Genomic DNA, 20,126 nt, shown 5'->3' on the forward strand with positions numbered 1-20,126 from the left:
TCAAACTGCCAGGCTTTTGGTTAGCAGCCAAACGCTTAACCACCGTGCCACCAGTAACCAGTTGCCATTAAGTTGACCCCGACTCATGGTGACCCATGTGCCATAGGGTTTTCAACGGCTGATTATTCAGAAGTATATCACCAGACCTTTCTACCAAGGCACCTCTGGGTAGACATGAATCTCCCAACATTTTGGTTAAGTAGCTAAGCATTAACCATTTGCACCCTTCCATGGACTTCAGGCAAATGACAAAAACTAAACCAAACCTGTTGCCATCAAGTTGATTCTGACTCACAGCAACCATACAGGACAGAGTTGAACTTCCCCATAGGGTTTCTCAAGGAGCAACTGGTGGATTCGACCTGCTGACCTTTTGGTTAGCAGCCAACCTCTTCAACATCGTGCCACCAGGGCTCCAGGCAAAGGATAAGGAGATGCAATTCACAAAAAGGAGAAGCCCACATGGCTAAAAAGTATATGAAGCACTCAGCCTTGATAGCAATTACAGAAATGCAAATTAAGATAACTTCATATCCCTCACTAGAAAGTAGGATAATACCTAGAGCTGGCAGTGCACGGAAAAGCAAAGCCCACGAGGGAGTGCAGATAGGGCAGGCCTACCGGGGAGCAATCTGAGATGCTTAGTGAAATTAACCATGGGCATTCCTTCCTGGGTTTGTAACTCAAGAACCTTTAAATAGGATCATTTGTAGTAACAAGAAGTTACAGGCAATTTAGGTGTCTATCACTATGGGACTGAATAAGTGAAAGGCTGTAGATGCAGAAAATGGAATACCAGGCAGCAGACAGAAGCAATGAACTAGGTTTCATGGTGCATACAGCACCATGAAGAGACCATGAAAACATGATGTTGAGTATAAAGAAGTAAGAAAGAACATATATATATATATATATTTACCACAATCCCTTTTACGAAAATTGTAAATATAAAAAAAAAAAAGAATTTTTTTTTTTTACACACACAAATCAACTATAAATTTTTCAGAGTCTCCATTAGAATGTAAGCTATATGAAGGCAGGGATTTACAGGGTTTTGATGGCTCCTATATATTCTCAGCCTCTAGAACTTTGTACATAGTAGGTGCAAAAGAAATATTTCTTGAATGAATGATACATACTTTCATACCTATATGTCTAAATACATTAAATGCATTGGAGTGGGTGCTTTTGGGGGAGGAGGGGAGAGAATGGGAATGAGAATAAAGCATGAAAGGAAATAAAAATATGATGATACTGTTCCATTAACTGTGTCATAATATTAATTCAAGTTTTTGCACCTTGAAGTAGGGCAGTGGAGGGGAGCACAAGGAGGAATTATACATACCAAAGTGTTAATTATTCCTAGATGGTGGCATTAATGCTGACTTTTTCATTCTCTCTAATACATGAAGAAATCAAGAGGTCATTAAAAAGTCAGGAAATAAAGAAAAGACCAAAGTAGATACCGGAAGAGACTCTGAAACTTGCTCTTGAACATACAATAGCTAAAGCAAAAGGAAGAAATGATGAAGTAAAAGAACTGAAGATTCAAAGGGCAACTCGAGAAGACAAAGTAAAATGTAATGAAATGTGCAAAGACCTGGAGATGGAAAACCAAAAGGGAAGAACACGCTCAGCATTTTTCAAGCTGAAAGATCCGAAGAAAAAATTCAAGCCTTGAGTTGCAGTACTGAAGGAGTCTAAGGGGAAAATATTGAAGCATCAAAAGAAGATGGAATGAATATAGAGAGTCACTGCACCAAAAAGAATTGGTTGACATTCAGCCATTTCAGGAGGTACCATAAGATCAAGAACTGATGGTACTGAAGGAAGAAGTCCAAACTGTACTGAAGTCATTGGTGAAAAACAAGGCTCCAGGAGTTGATAGAATGTCAGTTGAGATGTTTCAACAAATGGATGCAATGCTGCAAGTGCTCCCTTATCTCTGCCAAAAAATTTGGCAACTAACTGGAAGAGATCCATATTTATGCCATTCCAAAGAAAGGTGATCCAGCAGAATGTGGAAATTATTGAACATTATCATTTATATTACACACAAGTAAAATTTTGCTGAAGATCATTCAAAGCGGTTGCAGCAGTACATTGACAGGGAACTTCCAGAAATTCAGGCCATATTCAGAAGAGGAGCTGGAACCAGCGATATCATTGCTGATGTCAGAGGGATCCTGGCTGAAAGCAGAGAATTCCAGAAGGAGGTTTACCTGTGTTTTATTGACTATGCAAAGGCATTTGACTGTGTGGATCATAACAAATTATGGATAACATTGTGGAGAATGGGAATTCTAGAACACTTGATTGTGCTCATGAGGAACCTGTATATAGATCAAGAGGCAATAATTAGAACAGAACATGGGTATACTGCGTGATTTAAAATCAGGAAAGGTGTGCGTCAGGGTTGTACCCTTTCACCATACTTATTCAGTGTGTATGCTGAGCAAACAGAGAAGTTGGACTATTTGAAGAAGAACAGGGCATCAGGATTAGAAGAAGACCCATTAACAACCTGCATTATGCAGATGACACAACCTTGCTAGCTGAAAGTGAAGAGGACTTGAAGCACTTACTGGTGAAGATCAAAGACCACAGCTGTCAGTATGGATTACACCTCAACATAAAGAAAACAAAAATCCTCACAACTGGACCAATAAGCAACATCACGATAAAGGGAGAAAAGATTGAAGTTGTCAAGGATTTCATTTTACTTGGATCCACAATCAATGCACATGGATGCAGCAGTCAAGAAATCAAACAACTCACTGCATTGAGCAAATCTTCTGCAAAAGACCTCTTAAAAGTGTCAAAAGGCAAAGATATCAGCTTGAGTACTAAGGTGCACCTGACTCAAGCCGTGGTGTTTTCAATTGCCTCATATGCACGTGAAAGCTGTACAGTGAATAAGGACGACCAAAGAAGAATTGATGCCTTTGAGTTATGGTGTTGGCAAAGAATATTGTATATACCATGGACTGCCAGAAGAACAAACAAATCTGTCTTGGAAGAAATACAGACAGAATGCTCCTTAGAAGCAAGGATGGTGATACTGTGTCTCAAATATTTGGACAGGTTATCAGGAGTGATCAGTCCCTGGAGAAGGACATCATGCTTAGTAAAGTAGAGGATCAGTGAAAAAGAGAAAGACCTTCAACAAGATAGATGACACAGTGACTGCAACGCTGGTCTCAAGCATAACAAAGATTGTGAGGATGGCTCAGGTTTGGGCAGTGTTTCATTCTGTTGTACATACAATCTCTATAAGTTGGAATCAACTCATTGGCACCTAACAACAACAACAGCTATAACTAGGGTCCATCCAGTTTTGGTAGTCGGAGTCCAGATCATACTGCCACCCTACCATTCTGCCATGTATTTCAGCCATTTAATCTGAATGTAAATTTACTGCTAATAATACACATGCCTTCAAGTTGATGGTGTGTACAGCATATTTGATTACTGCTACCCTATTATGATTAATTTATATAGTATTGTAATTTTTTTCAAAGAAAAATCCTTGAATTTCTATTTTATTTGTTAGTATTTATTGGCTAATATTTTCTAAGACCTGTCTCCGTTGTCTCCCTATCTCTGATATTTCAGACTGATAGCTGCACTTGTATAGGAAATGATTTTCTCCCCATTTTTTGTGTGTGTAGTGATGAATCTTTTCCGTGGAGTTGCTTTTCAAAAAAGAATCTCTGTATTTGGCAGGAGCTCTGCCTGCCCATTTCCTCCCTCCTTCTCCTTTGCTCCTGTATCTTTCCAGCCCACATCACTTCTTTTCACAGCAGTATTTTAGCAGCACTATAGGTTTGTTTATAGGTTTACTCAGTTATAGTGGTCTGCATTTTTCCAGTTGGAAAATATTTCCCTTGGACTGTATTTAAGCATGGAGCTCAGAAGCACATCTTAGTCTTTTTCTTGTTCTGGAAAGATCTGCTGAGGGACTGAGGATCTTATCAGAAAGGAAGAAGAACCCAGCATAGAGGAGGTGTTGGTCTGAAACTTAGGCTGTGTTTACTGGGATAAAAGATTGCAGTGCTGACAATACAGTGGGCTTTGGTGGAATAAAATGTTATATCTACTGAGCTGTCTGGGAAATAATAGTGCTGATCATATGTCAGGTTCTATGTAAAGAGTTTTATATTCTTCATCTCATTTAATCCTCACTAACACCTGTATTTTTTTTAACACCTGTAGGGTCACCATGAGTTGGATTCGACTTGACGGCAATGGGTTTGGTTTTTTGGTAACACCCTGGGAGGCTATTATTCATTAATTCATTCACTAACTCATTTATTTACTTCTAAGCTAATATTTATTGAGTACCTAATATGTGTCAGGACCTTCTGGAGGTTAGATGGGATGAAGCATAGAAAGCTATTAGCAACTGAGTGGTGTCAAGTTTTGTGGTTGGGAAAATGAGCATTTCATTTTTGACATGTTACAACTGAAGTGCCTACTATTTTTCCCATCCTTCTAATAAACTAACTTCCACAGATATCCAAGATTACATGGTTGGTAAGAGATGGAGCTGGGACTGAAAACCAGTGTAATTCCAGAGCCAAGTTCTGTGTTCTCTGCTACATGCCTCAAGGAAATGAAGCATGGCTGCACTGGCTACCCACCAGAGTCTGTCCCCTACCCTTGTCCTCTTTTAGCAAAGTGGCCTTCTTTATTCCACCTGAATACCTGTCACCAACACACACTGTGTCCCTGTATTTTAGAGGTTGATACTCTTGCCTGAAACCCTAGAAAAGGTACATCTAACTTTAAGCACTGGTTGTGACCCAATGAAAAATTGTCATTGAAGGACACATCAGCTAGCTCATTTTCCTGTGGTGCCTCGTTAATGAATGCCCTGGCAAAAGTGTTCCCTCAGACACTTGGGTGGGGAAAAAAAGACAAAGCTAATGTGGGCAGACATTGCTTATGTCTTTTTTCCTGTGATAACTAGTCCCTCCCTGGCTGCTTCCCTTTCAGGTACTGAGGCCTGTGACCCTGGCCTCAGTGTGGACATGTCGACAGACACACGTGCTCTGACGACACACCCCCTGCGCCTGCTTAGTGAGGTGCTGTCACATCACAGTTCATCACCTGTCATCTGCGATCTTTCTAGTATCTACCTGCATGCTGTATCATCAGATGTTAGAGCAGAGAGCATTGGGTGCACGGTCCAATCCCTGAGGATATTGGGGATGATATGTAAGTGAGTGCCTTTGAGGAGTTTTCTGCCAGATTCTCTTACCTTGCTTTTAAAATCTGTAGCCTCCACAGCTTAAAATATATTTTCCCAATGGAAAAGGAAACAATTTTCAAGTCATTTCCTGCATGTTAAGCAGACATTTGTTTATACTACCAGCCAGGCTTTCAAACTTCAGGGAAGTGTGTTTTCTCAGTGTGTTGGTCTGTAAAATTTAAAAATCCTAAAAATAGGCAAAACGTGGGAAACTGGTACAAACACAGATTCCACTCGAGGCCAGGGGGACACCCATAAACCCACTGGCATTGAGTCAATTCCAACTCATAGCAACCCTATAGGACAGAGCAGAACTGCCTCAACAGGGTTTCCAAGCAGCACCTGGTCGATTCAAACTGCTGACCTTTTGGTTAACAGCCATAGATAGCTCTTAACCACTACTCCACCAGGGTTTCCAACAGGCTCATTCAAATGTTGGTACTCTCCCAGGCCCAGGGTAGGTCTCGATAGAAGCTTCCTGTCTCCCAGGATCCAGACAGCCAGAGTTTGTATGTGTTCTGAGCTCTCAGCACCACAATAAAACCCCATTCTTCCTTCTTCTCCCCTCCTCTCTCCTCTTCCATTTTGATAAGTTTGCAAGCAGATTACAAACGGTCATCTCAACATCTTTACCTTCCACAATGGGATCTCACTAGATATCATAGCAGGTGGCAAAATGGTCTGATTTATCACTATTTGCATTTTTAATTTGTGGTATTTTAGGTCCAGAGAGTTTTTTTATGGGTCTTAAAATGGCAGCACAAACACTGATACATAATTCATCATCTGTTTTTCATAATACATGTGGTTAACAATTCATTGGTAAACATAAAAATCATTAACATTTTAAGCAGGATGAAGTTACAACTTCAGCTTTGTTGTCCCTGCTCTTCCCTTTTGTGGTCTACAAGAATAAAGTACTAGAGACTGAAGTTCAGTTAGCATCCTCTGTGCTGACATTTTGTCAACAGCAAAGCCTTGTCAGTTGTAGCTTTGCTGTTCTTAAGAATGACTGAATCTTAAAAAAATAAAATAAAGTGTTTATTGAGCTTCCACAGTTCTCTGACTTGGGGACATTGGATGCTTTTAAATTTAAACAAAAGATGAAAGCACAGGAGATACCTCCATCCTCATCCTGCTTTCTCTGTCTTTCCAAAGCCCTAAACTTCACTATATTCTGCTACATTCCCTACCCTATTCCACCTCACTCCAGGTACTGCTACGGTGACTCTGAGTTGGAAGGAAGTTTAACTCCTGTAATCCTTTGAAACAGTGAACAGCTCTACAGGTAAGCAACACATAGATGGCATGTCCAGGAGTTTGACTGGGAAGACATCAGTAAAATAAAGGGGAGCAATTTTATCAGAAGGATGATCAGTGAAGAAAACCAAGCAGACTAAGAAAAGATGCAGAGATCTCATTGTAGCAGGAGTTCTAATCTCAGTGAATTAAGCAATTTTTTTGTTTCCATGCTACTCCAGCTGCCTCTACACAGAGAAAGCCAGGTCCATCAAGATGAAGCCCACTCAATAGTCCAGCCCACGGTGATCTTCCCCTTCTCTGGCTCCTGTTGCACAGATAAACCAATCAACCAAAATGTCATTTGTGGACTGTGCTCCCAAACCCTGTGTTAGATATTAGAGGCAAAACCAAGAAAATATACTCTGCTCTCCAGGAGCTTAGTGGTCATTGGCACTAGACAGTTCAGTGTGTGATTGATCGTCAGTTGTTCAGTGTGTGTTGGCTTTAGATTCTCAACCAACTTTTAACCCTCTTTAGAGCATCTCCATTTCATTATCTCCATCCAATACCTCTATTAAATCCATGTTTAGGAAGAATTGAAACCAGAGATTAATCACTTGCTTCCTGAGTTGAAATGATTATCCTTTTAGAATTTCTTTCATTCCCTTCACCAAATATTTATGGAATGCTTACTAGGTTACTGAACACCATTCAAAGCACTGGGAAGGCCCGCCCCAGTGACCACGGCAAGTTTTAGACCCAGGAAGATTAAAGAGACATAAGAGAATCCTTGAAGAGCTGCATAATTTCCACACCAAAAATAATGACTTGATAGCAGGCATCTGACACCAGCCACAATTTACTGGTGACCCTGACACTGGCTGTATGTTTGTTAATGACTAGACTCTATTCTGGTGATAAATTAAAATGACTGTGAAACAACTGCTGGTCAACTGAATCCAGGTTTTCATGGATGATGTTTCCTAGTCAAGAAGAATCACTCCTAGAATGAGTCTTCTAGAGGATGACATATGACATTTACGATGAGAATCTGATATCTTGTTACACAATTTATAATATTGGGTCATCTTCATAACGTATAGCTTACAGGCTGCAATTCATGGCTCCTTTAAAGCAGAACAGACTTATAAAGAGTGCATTTTAGACCACATATACTTGCTCTTTATTCTTTTATTACAATTTGACTTTTCTCCTGCTAAGCTGCTCTCTGAGAAAATTTATAATGTCAGGAATGCACGTACAAGGATAGATGAATAAATAATAAAGTTCTCAAGGAACACTTATGTTAATTTATAATGCACCATTTGTCGACAATTTGAGAGATGTTATGTCAAACACAGGTAACTAGGGGGATGTTACTAGCCAGTGAATGTATTTATGCTAACTCTTACTCTGAATAAATCACTGCATTGTAGAAAGGATTTGTTATCATGCTAGTAGTGTTCTTAATTCTCCACAATTTTCATAATTTACTTTTAAAATCAAAATATCATAGTAGATGCTTTCAACAAACTTCCAGTTTTAGATATTATATATACTAAAATATGCTAGACTTTGAGTTTTAGTAAAGGAAACAAATGGCTCAGATATATTTCTGAATGTTAGTCTAGCATTGTTTTATTTAGTAAGCCTGGCATGCTCCCAGATAAGTAGAGAATTGTGCAATTATCCAGATAATCTGATCCAAAATTTTTTTTTTTGCTTGAATTGTCTTTTTTTTTTCCTGGCCAGAAGTATCTGAGTTAATTGGGTTGGTCATTCCTTTCATAATGCCTGTGAAGACTCAATCTGAAAACCAGGGAACAAAGCAAAGTTCTACCAAGCGTCTTTGGGACATACTTGGCCTTAATACTGGCAGATGAGGTTTACTGTACAGAAACAAGGAAAGACATAATTACCTTTCTTGGGAACTTCTTTGAGTAATCTCTATATATACATTTACCTTTTTTTTTTTTTTTTTCCTAAATGAGGCCAGGAGCAATACACAAACTGGAATGGTCTGAGATGGGGGAACAGAATAGAACAAAATTTGTTTAATTATAAGATTATTATTTTTTTTTCATATATGCACAATTTGAGTACCCTACTGTTTCCTGCAAGCCTGGTCCTTTGGTTTCTGGCTTGTGGGTGATCCCATTCCTAGAGAGAGACTTCCATGGCCCCATGCATGCAGAACTAAAATCCCACTGCCTCCTACTCCAAACTCTCCAATCCAATTTACCAACCACAGTTAAGTAAATCTGTAGTTTTCATTTAGTCCCCTAATCAGAATCGTCTAGTGGCTCTCCATTTCCTTCAGGATAATATCCAAAGTGCTCAACCTGCCACACAAGACCCCCTGAGATCTGCCCCAACTCATCTCTCCAGCATTCCTCTTGTGTACCCCCTATAGGAAGTCTGTGTTCTAATCACATGGAGCTTCTCTTTGGTCCCCTCCCTGCCCTGGGCCATGCTGGGCCTTACCTTCACTTGCCTCCTCCAGGTGGCAATTTCTCTATTCCCAGTGATCAACTCCTCCTGTTCAGTGAGGCCCAGCCCAATTCCCCTCGTCTTTGAGGCCTTCCTGAACACCATGGCCCATGGAGGCCTCCCTTGCTGTGAGTTGATACTCAGCATTGGCCACCTGTGTTTAGGCAGGGACAGCTCTTGTACTGACATCTTGTTTAGATAATAAACCTTTCACTCGCCAGTGACATGCTGTCCCAGATCGATCGAGTGTGATACCTTTACGTGCCCTATGGCACTAGCACATAGTAGGCTCTGTCAGGTGAGAAATTCTGAGCTGACTTGCGGCTCCTACTCTTCCTGCCACACTGTCAAAGTGAGGAATCCCTTCATCATTCAGATAAAAATAGGTTAAACTCTGAGAGGCTCAATATGCGGATGAACAAGGCCTCTGACTCGCAGTTTCCTAGAGTGGCTAAGAGTCACTGGGGTCAGAAAGTCTGGATTAGAACAATGGTTTTGCTATTTATTAGCTGTTACTGAGCAAGTTGTTCTACTTTCTCTACCTCTGCCCTCATATTAAATGGGGATAATAGTATCCATGTCATATGGTTATTGAGGCAATTAAATAAAATCACAAAGCAATTAGTGCCTGTCACATAATAAGTGTCACTAAATGTTTGCCATTATTATTATTACATACTGTGTGAAAAGTATTCCCTCCCCCCTCCCCCTGCATTAGATCCCAGTCTCCTCTTTCAGGGGGAGTCAGTTGACAACAGAAACCCTGAACCACAGTTGAATAGTGTATTTGGGGGATGGGCCTCCAGCCTTCTGGGCTAGCCTGGTAGGTCCTGGTGTCTCAGGGTAGATAAATTACAGAGCTTCGCCCTGGCCACCTCTATTGGGGTGATAAGCTCAACTCTACAGAGATGATTTTATTTCCATTCCCATTTCCTTGCTTCTCGGCCCTGTGACAAGGGCAGTAGCATTAGCTTTCTAGGTTTGAGAAAGGCTGCAGCCAAGTCTTTCCAGCATTAGACTGTAAGACTGGAACTAAGACCGGCATGGTCCAGATGTGGTAGAGATGTGAAAAAGACAGAGTAAAACCATGCAGGTGAAACAGTCAAGAAATCTAAGAGCTAGGAAAGAACCACCAGGTATCCTAGGCACTCCTGAGCAACCAGGAGCAGAGGTTGGGCATTTATACCAGAACCACAATATAATCAAGCCTATAGGTTGCTTGTCTTTTCTGTATAGATTTGTGCTTAAGTAACCTCTTTACTGCATTTATGTGGTTTAAAATATTCCACCCAATGGGCTGCATTTTTCTCAGGCCTACATCTGACACAGATTGAGGAAGTTCTCTTTCTTCATGTGAGCCTGAACTGCAAGACCCTGGGGCTTTCACCCCTTCTGAGACCTGAAAACAATCCATTTTACTACTGGACACACATGGGAGAGCCTACTGGACCATCTATATATGGGAAGGTGAGTGGGAGTTACCTTGAATTCAGTCTCAATGTTGGCTAGTCTGGCTAACTCGTTGCTTAGCTCCAGCGCGGTGAGGACAGGGTCTTCACTGGACAGAGACAAGTAGGCTGCGCTTGCCAGTCCCTTGTAGGCATTCATACGGGAGCGTGAGTGACTGAAGGAGTCTTTCCGCTGCTTCTCGGTGCACTCGGTGCACTTGCAAAAGTAATCGTGGGGCCGCTCGATGCGGGCGCCCTTGAGCAGCAGGATGTGCACGATCTCATACTCCTGGCAGTGCGCCGCCAGGATGATGGGAGTGATGTCGTGGGAGAAGCGCGTGCCATCCTCGTCATAGGCATAGAAGTCATCGTCCCGCAGCTCCTGCTCCAGCGGGCTGAGCGTCAGGCGTTGGCCCTGCGCGAAGGCCGGGTGGTTCAAGATGGCCTCCACGATGCGCACGTAGCCCTTGCTGATGGCCAGCAGGAGCGCGTCCCCCACACGCGCTAAGTTCTCCTTCTTGAGCAGTAACTCCGTGACTTCCAGGTGCTCATTGCCTACCGCCAGCTGCAGCGCGTTCTGCCCCATGTAGTCCACGCAGTTGAAGTTGAGGGTCTTGGACTCCTCCAGCATCTTCCTGACCACGGGGATGTTGCCATACTCGGCAGAGTCCAGGAAGCGCTCCTCCTCAGGTGTCAGGCTGGTGCCCTTCTCGTTGAACATGTAGGCGGGACCCCGGATGGCCTGGCGGCGGCCTTTCTCTCTCAAGGTTGTGTGCCGGCGCTGCATGTTCTTGAAGGTGCTGCTTCCCAACCTGTGGGGCAACAAGGCAGAGATAACATCATTACTTTCTGGGAGGGGTGGGAGTGGGGGGTTGCTTGCAGATTCAGCGGGCGCAAGGCACACAAAAATTGTCGAGAACATATTCAAGATAAAAAAAGAATATCGTGATTGGAAGCTTATGAGAAATTATGAAATCTTATTAGAAATCATTGTCTTAAATCACTGAGATGAAAACAAATTGGATTACCTGAACTAATCTTTTTCAAATGGAAGAATGCTGACTTAGTTTATTCGGCCTCTGTTGGGTGGAGGTTGGCAGTAGAGCTGAACCATGGGTTTAGGTGAAATGTAATGAAGATGGAGGTAGACAGTGGGGGGTACAGCTGTGGCTAAAACAGGCAGACAGCCATCGGTTTTATTCCTATTTATTTCCATTTGTGTAAATGTAGCAAGTTGCTTAACCTCTCAGAACTTTAGATTTCTTTTGTGCACTTGTACAACATGGATGACATTCTGTAGGCCACAGGGTCCACAGGAGGATTCAGTGAGGTAACTTGGGCATAGAAGGTACTCAGCCAATGTTAGTTTTATTCTGTTTCCTCTCACCTCTTGTTATGCTCAGTGCTCCAAATGCTGTGCCACAGAGCAGAGCATGATGGAAACTGGCTCTCTTTGGTTCAGGTGTATCACCCCCAGTGACCTTCCATGCTATGAAAAAACTACAACAAAATGCAAACATGGGCACACATATCTGTTTCTACATTCACTGCTGTTCTCTATGGGGACTGTGTTTTCTGGTCCCATGGAGTTTAAGCACCTACTAAAGAGCAAGATGCAGCAGCAAGGAGCAGGTCTTAAATTGTTGCCACTTACTGGTGGCTATTAAAGCAGCTCCCCCTGAGGGAATTCAGCCAGAGCCTCTAAGATTGAACCTGGATTTTTATATGGAAGGGGGAAAAAAAAAAGGTCAATTTTTATGCCAGGTTCACATCTAACTTGTTATCCTTTCCCTTTGTGGAATAGCATAGTGATTAATACTAATTCTAATACCACTAAAAATAGCAGTTAACATTTATTGAGCACCTATCATATGCCAGACACTATACAAAGAGCTTTACATATATTAATGCATAATTCTTGCAACAACTGTATGAGGTAGGTGCTATTATTCATCTCAGATGAAGATCAAAGACTACAGCCTTCAGTAGGGATTACACGTCAACATAAAACAAAAATCCTAACAACTGGACCAATAAACATCATAATAAATGGAGAAAAGATTGAAATTGTCAAGGATTTCATTTTACTTGAATCCACAATCAACGCCTATGGAAACAGCAGTCAAGAAATCAAATGACATACTGCATTGGGTAAATCTGCTGCAAAAGACCTCTTTAAAGTGTTAAAAAGCAAAGATGTCACTTTGAGGACTCAGGTAGACCTGACCCAAGCCTTGGTATTTTCAGTCAACTAATGTGTGTGCAAAAGTTGGATAATGAATAAAGAAGACTGAAGAAGAAATGATAATCTTTGAATTATGGTGTTGGTGAAGAATATTGACCATACCATGGACTGCCAGAACAAACAAATCTGTGTTGGAAGAAGTACAGCCAAAATGCTCTTTAGAAGTGAAGATGGTGAGACTTCATCTCACGAGTTTTGGACTTGTTGTCAGGAGGGACCAGTCCCTGGAGAAGGACATCATGCTTGGTAAAGTAGGGGGTCAGCAAAAAGGAGGATGGATTGACACAGTGGCTGCAACAGTGGGCTCAAACACAGCAACGATTGTGAGGATGGCCTAGGACCAGGCAGTGTTTCATTCTGTTGTACATAGGTTCTCTATGAGTTCAAACTGACTTGACGGCACCTAACAGCAACAACAAGAGACAGGCTTTGAAGTCAGAACATCTAGAGTAGGAATCCTGGCTCCACTATTTACCAGCCTTGTGACTTTTGACAAGTTACCTAATCTTTAGCTTGCCAAAATTTTGCAATGGATTTTTAGAAACAAGAGAGAATAACAACTATAGTGTAATTGGAGTTTGAGTCAGGGTACTCCCTCTCCAGATAGCCTTTCAACCTTGAGCAGGTCCCCAGCCTCTAGGTCCTAAGGTACCTTAACCATAAAATGAAGGGCTAGACCAGATGTTCCCTAAAACTCTACTAACTCCAACATGTTAAATGTCTTTGATTCTCCAATTGGCCCTATCTGAAAATTTCTATTCTTTTCTAGTCCACCCCCACATACATTATTCAGATAATATTGGAATGGAATACATTTTAACAAGAGAGTATTTGTTCTGAAGAGTGACTACTTGGCAATTTGTATGAGTTATTTTCCATGTTCCAAAGAATTGTCTTTTTGTTATTGTTCATGTCTCCATATATAAAGAATACTCAGCATTTAACTTAAGGCATTTTGTTAAATAAAAGTAATCATAGAGGAAGGCTTTTAAAATTAAACTGAGTATTTTGAGATTAAAAAAAGTAGTGGTAGTCTTGTGTCTATTTGAAATTTGAGCTCTATTTAGTTTTCTGCTTGTTTTACCTTTTGACCTGTTGGAACCCCTTTGGTTTTAGCTCCTTTGGGGGACCCTATCTCTAGTATGAAGCAAAGACTGGAGATCAGAGCTTGGACTCTAATCCTCCTGTAGCTGAGTCACACTTCCTTGGGAAAAAAGCTGCTAAACTATTCAGTAAAGCAGCTTCTTCATCTGCAGAAAATAAAAGGAATAATTGTGGGCAACTCCCTCAAAAGATGATTGTGGGTGATAAATCCTAGTAGAGAGCTCTGAACTCCTTTAGGAACTGCATCTGAACTGCCCCGTGCTTTTCTAAAGTGTGCTTTGATGAGAGATTTCTTTGGGAAGGATTCTCAGGATTCAAGTTCATGAGCTCCTGAGTCCATTTCTTTCAACAATGCCGTCATCCCAGGGAGAGGGGCTGCTCATTGATGCTGAAGACGGACTGCACATTGAGAGTACAGTGGAGGCCTTGACAGGAGAGAGGGACTCACAAATGGGAGGCAGGCATTTTTTATTATAGGTTTTCAGAAGGAAAGGAGGTGACTGAGTCGAAAGCTAAGCATTCACAGCATTTGTATCCCCCAAAGACCTTGTTTGAGGGGATGTGATAAACTCAGTTTCAAGGCCTGTCATCTGAGCACAAACACTAAGGTGGGAGTTGAGCCCACAAAAGACTGATAATCTTTCTCATGGAATTACTTGGCCTGGCCTATGATAAGGCTTCTATTCCTGTCAGGAGCAACTCTCTGGGCTTAGCCATCATGACTCAACCTGAGAAACAGCAGTTTCCACTCAAGAGGTTCTGAACAATGTGTCAGAGATGAAATGGCAGCTGTCCTGGAAGGAGCAGGCCCTATAGCTCAATTCCACATCACTTTTCCATTAGAAGTCTGCACAAGAGGGAGAATAGGCCAGACTACAAGGTCAAGGATACATAACTATTACACAACAACAAACCATGGAGATATTAATTCAAAGGAAATGTAATCACTACTGAACCAGCTGAGAGCAGAGAACTGTTTTACAAGGACCATGTAAGAACCCAATCTAAATTCAAAGTCCATCTGAATATCATAGAACCTGCAGTCTGCAAACTTAAAGGATGTTCAGGCATCATTTCTTAATTCTCCTCATTTATATTTAAAAATAAAAAACATGAAAAGCAAGATAGTCACCTTCTCAAATTTTTGGTGAAGAAACTGAGGTAGGTGAAGCAAAAAGACTAAATTGCAGGGCAAATAATTTCTGTGCAAGGGTATCATAAAGATCGTGATGTGATATCAAAGAAAAAAGTTTTCTTTATCAAAGAAAAATATGTATATAGCTAGAACTTCACAGAAGTTAAAATATCCTTATATTTGACATGCTTTTGTTTCTTTTCTGTATGACCTTGAGAGCAATCACCCAGATGTAGTAAGAAGTAAACATGTCCCCTTTTCCTAGCCTTTGAAACCTCAACTTTGGGACACTCATTTGGATGCTCACTAAATTGTCATTTCTTTTTCTTGCCTAGAGAACCTGGCATTGATGAAACCTTCGGGGCCTACCAGTCATGTATGCATAGCAGCATATAGTGGGAAATGCTGCTAAGGGAGATTGCTTTCAATATAAGGGGTTTGATAACAGACCCTGGAGCCACATGAATTGATTCCAGCTTTGCTGGAAGCCCTTTAACCTCACTGTGGGCATCTGTTTCATTCTGACACCCTCTTACTCTGATTATGTTGTAATGATGCTTTTAAAAACATTTATACATCCACGAATATATTTAACCACCATGTCCTTGCCATTTAATATTAATATCATAGATATTCATGCTTTAGCCATATGTATCAGATGGGTTGGAAAGAATCCCCAAAAGATGATGTGTCAGAGAGATAAAGCCATTAGGTCCACAACAGCTGGTGACCAAAACCCGTACTCATGACTTATCGGACATGTTGCCCTGCTGGGCTCAGGTGATCTTGTCACAGTTTTCGGGCCAATAAGGAGCAAGATTATTCCCCATAAAATGCAGTTGGCACTTGATTGCCTGTACTTTAATATTTTTAATATTTTATTTTAATATTTTTTCTTAAAAATGCAGATGCATTTTTATTTGCATATATTTTCAAGATAACGAGTGATCAAACTCATCAAACACCTCAGCTAAGACACTGTGCATTTCATTATCCAGAAATGCATACATTGACATTTGATGTCATTGAGAAGAAGAGTTCTAGTGGAAACAAAACCGTATTTGAGAGGAGGGCTGATTATTAAACTTCCTCTTGATCCCTTGGGTGCTATTTTTATCGAGCTGCTTTTTCAGATGCATCAGCCAGTCTCAGGGAAGCCAGATGTCAATGATTCATGAAAAGTATGGATTCTGCACCCTATGTCCAGCTGCAAATGAGCATGTCCACAAAGCCATTTGGAGACAGGGATTGTGGTTAATTACAGATGAAGAAAAGGCCACTTAATCAAAATGTCTTTTTAGAGATATTATATTTTTTCTAGAATTGACACATGCACAAGAGGTCCTTGTGGAAATTATCCAAGCCTGAAACCAGTTGAGTCTGTAATGGATAACTGGACATAGAACCAAATAAAATTTATCAGGATCAGTCACCTTGGAAAAACCAGCTTGGGTCTGTACATTATCTCCCAAGTGCGCATATTCTGAATTCTAGTCCAGGGCAACAGGGATGACACAGTCAAGTGATTTGGAGTCTTCTCCTGTACCTACTTTTCTCTCACGATATAAAGGGAATGATATAGCCCCCATGCTTCTCAGGACCACAGCGAAGATTTAAATGAGGTGTACCGAATGCCCTGTATACTATAAAGCCTTCTTCAAATCTGCATGACGATAATGATCAAAACCTTAACATATCAATACACTTAAATAAATGAATATTAAAATTGGCTCACATTTTACTCAATTCATATATTTAGATTATTGTTCTAAATGACTCTATAATAATAAACTATATTATATATTTACCATGTGCCAGACACTGCTAAGTGCTTTGTATGTGTTAATTTAAATTCACACAAATCATCATATGATGAGCTTAGTCATTTTCCTAAATGACTATTTAATCATAATGATTAACATTTATTGCACATTAACCACGTGCCAGGCACCATGCTGAGTGCTTTACATGGCTTATCATTTTAAGTCTTACAAATGTGATACCGGTGCTATAATCATTGCCATTTAACAGATGATAAATTGAGGCTCAGACAAAGTAACCACTTTTACCAAGGCTACACGACTTGGTTGTGGTGGAGCCATTGCTAGGAGTTCAGTCTATCTGATTTCAAAAACAGTGTTTCTGGCTTGCCTGTCATTGCCCTTCATCTTCCCCCCTGCATTTTTTTGAAGTTTCTGTACACTGTAAGTTTTTCCATTGGAGTAAAGAATCTTTGAGGGCCAGTGTATTACTTGTTTATGTGGCATATGAGCCTGGGGCTCAACACCATTGCTGGCTGGTAGGTAGTGCATGGTCAAATAACTGAACCAGTTCTTAAATACTTGGTCTGGCTTGGTCATTAAAGAAGACCAATAAAATAGAGATGTTAATGTTTACCAGTGTCTCTGTCCTTACAAATGCAAGAGCCGTATTACCCTGTAACTACTATTTCCTGTTTCTAACTCTGACAACTTTTTAAATAAGGCATGAGTTGCAAAGCAATATCAGTTTCCAATTAGCTCCCCTACAAATGATGGCCCAAAAGTTGTTAGATAAGACAGCTAATATCAGAAGATATAATAAGTCTTTTGGGTGATGGCAGAAAATTCAGACATTCCTAATCCTTCATAATCCTCCTGAATAATATTACATATTTCCAAAGGCACTCAATTTATTTCTAAGTTTCACCTTCCTTATTGTACTGAATTTGAGGTGAGATAGTACATATAAATTTCTTATTAGTGCCTAGAATATAGTATGTGTTCTATTAACATTGGATATTTTTAACTCTGTTTTAATCCATTTCGATTACAGTGATTCTGCATTCAGGTTACCTAAGATAGTGACAATATTTGCTTGTACAACATAAATATTTTGAATAAAAGGAAAAAATATCCACTTATTCATCCCATGACGTACATGAGTTCACACACCTTCCTAGACAAGTCCTATAGGTAACACTCAAAGTATTCCTTTGCTGTTTATTACAATTCATTATGGTAAGATATTATTTCCAACCAATTCTGCTAATGTGGGGTATTTTTCCCATTGCACCTTGGATTGAAAAATACTGTCTGGTGTTTCCCAAAGCTAATAAATGATTCTATAATGATTTATCTTTTTTTCACCAAATAACATCATTTGGACAAGAAGTTATCCTCAGTATTTTCATTTTACCCTATGTATTAGCCATCCAAATATAACTAGTGCTTTGTGGGGTCTTCTTTAATTCTTCTAACTTTTTACATCCTTATTTGTCTATTTGGAATTGGGGAATGAAACTGGGTGTCCATATCTCATTGCTTGTAGCTCCAGATAGAGCTGGAACAACAAGTTGTAATAGTTAACATGATTTTTTTTTCCCGAAAGATTTTTCTTGGTAAAAACAGAAATGTGTAGCCTTTTTATGGTTTCCTTGACCTCTGTGTCAAAAGAGGCTGAAATGAACCTCTACTGCCAGGAAAGCAAGAGAGACCCTAAAATCATGAAATGATAATACTGGGGAAAATCCCATGCTGAATATTTATCTGTGGGGGATGTTGATTGCTCTTACCAAGCGGGAGCCCCGGAAGCTCTCGTCCAGGTACCACGTGCATTCTGCAGTCAGCCTCAGTGAGGCTCCGCATAGTTCTGATTCTTCTGGGTTAATCGCTGCCTGAAGGAGTTAGCTCGTCTACATGCTCCTAAGCTTAGGGGCAAGTGATTTGGGAAATAAGTGTTTACGAAATGATGATTGCGACATAGGACCTTGATAAGCGGCTAAATCATTGAAACAATGTCATTGTTAAAAAGACCTTAGAGTGTAGGTTTTGAATTATATTCGTAATGAATATTCTGGACTTAATATGAGTTCATTCATAAATCTGTGTGCCCAAATTCTTCTGAAATAGGACCTGCCAGCAGGTGGCATTCCGAGGCAAAAATTCACTGGGTGCCACCCGACAGGGTCGGTCATTATTGCCTCTTTCAAATCTATCCTGAATCCATTAAGCCTTTAAATTACAATCCATGGCAATAGCATCCTGATTGTGTCTACTCAGCCATACACAGATGAATTTATAACTTCAAACTGTAACGGGAGATTGTATGCTCCGGAGTTGCAAAGCTTGTGTAAAAGCCCTGCCCATATTACATCTCTTTTATTAGTAGCATATTCATTATTTTGAAATGAATGTCTGAAAGAGACATATAGCTCAGACCATACTTTCAACAAAGAAAAGAACCATCTCTTTCTTCCTCCTACCTGTAGTTCCTTAATGGTGGCTACTTATTTAGAATATAGCCCTCTTCTTCCTCCCACCACCGCAACAAAAAACTCCAAATTAAAAAGCTGTCAGTAGTGAAGTAGGGGAAGAGACAATGCACATACTCTCCTAGGAATAAAACTACACTTCATCACGAAAGGACTGGGCTACCAGGATGAGTTGTCTATTTCTAAATCGCTTTGCAAACTTGGACTTTCAATAAAAAGTAAAAAACAAAAACAACCCCCCAAAACAAAAAACAAATCCTCCTACTAATCCAACAAATAAAAGATTTCAGGGCTAGATTTACATCTAAAAATTGGAGCAATGCATTAAAAGGAAAGGGCGAATAAAGAAAAGTTTAATTCCATATTTCAGGAAGAAAGAAATCTCTACCAGAAAAATCAATATGAAAGAACCACCATAGCTTACATCGAGGGTAAAATACGTAGGCTTGCCCCTCCTCTAGATGACCGGAATCCGGTGTAGAGTCGCGGGGTTCTGGCTCCCCATGGGTGGTGGGCAAGGAGGTGCTGCTCTCCGTGGTGCTGAAGTAAAGAGCTGGTCGAGTGAGTGGAGTTGCGAGGCTTTGGAAGCCTGCTCCGCTGTCCTTTGTGTTGCAATGGTAAAGACTCGCTTTCCGAGGCAGACCCGCGTTATCGCTCCTTTCCTAATTTAGGGGAAATTTCCCAGGGAATATGACGGAGAAACATCCTTGTGTGAGACTGGTATGCGGAGTGGTGATGAGTTGGTGTAGTCCCCACCCCCTCTCCCAGACAGTAGCTTTGAAAAGGAGGTAGCAACTCTGCCTTCTTACCATAACCCCTCAGAATTTCTACCTGGCCCCTCCTCTGCCCCAGAACAGCGCATAACACACACACACAGACACACACACAGACACACACACACACTCCTCAGTTATATAAGGCAGCAAGCAGGTTCCTGGCTCCTGAGGCAGAATATT

General features: G+C 40.7%; 1 protein-coding gene across 1 annotated transcript in view; it reads right to left on the bottom strand.

Moving 5' to 3' along the window:
• TRPC7 (transient receptor potential cation channel subfamily C member 7) overlaps positions 1 to 18,544 on the bottom strand; it is a 184,505-nt gene extending 165,961 nt beyond the window's left edge. The window contains exons 1-2 of the mRNA XM_049868664.1: positions 18,472 to 18,544; positions 10,469 to 11,283 (exon numbers count right to left, since the gene is read on the bottom strand). Of these exons, the coding sequence (XP_049724621.1) occupies positions 10,469 to 11,283; positions 18,472 to 18,544 (888 nt within the window). The remainder of the gene's footprint in view (positions 1 to 10,468; positions 11,284 to 18,471) is intronic.
• Between the last annotated feature and the right edge of the window lie 1,582 nt (positions 18,545 to 20,126).

The sequence above is a fragment of the Elephas maximus genome, chromosome 2 (genome assembly GCF_024166365.1).
Source record: "Elephas maximus indicus isolate mEleMax1 chromosome 2, mEleMax1 primary haplotype, whole genome shotgun sequence".
NCBI lineage: Eukaryota > Metazoa > Chordata > Mammalia > Proboscidea > Elephantidae > Elephas > Elephas maximus.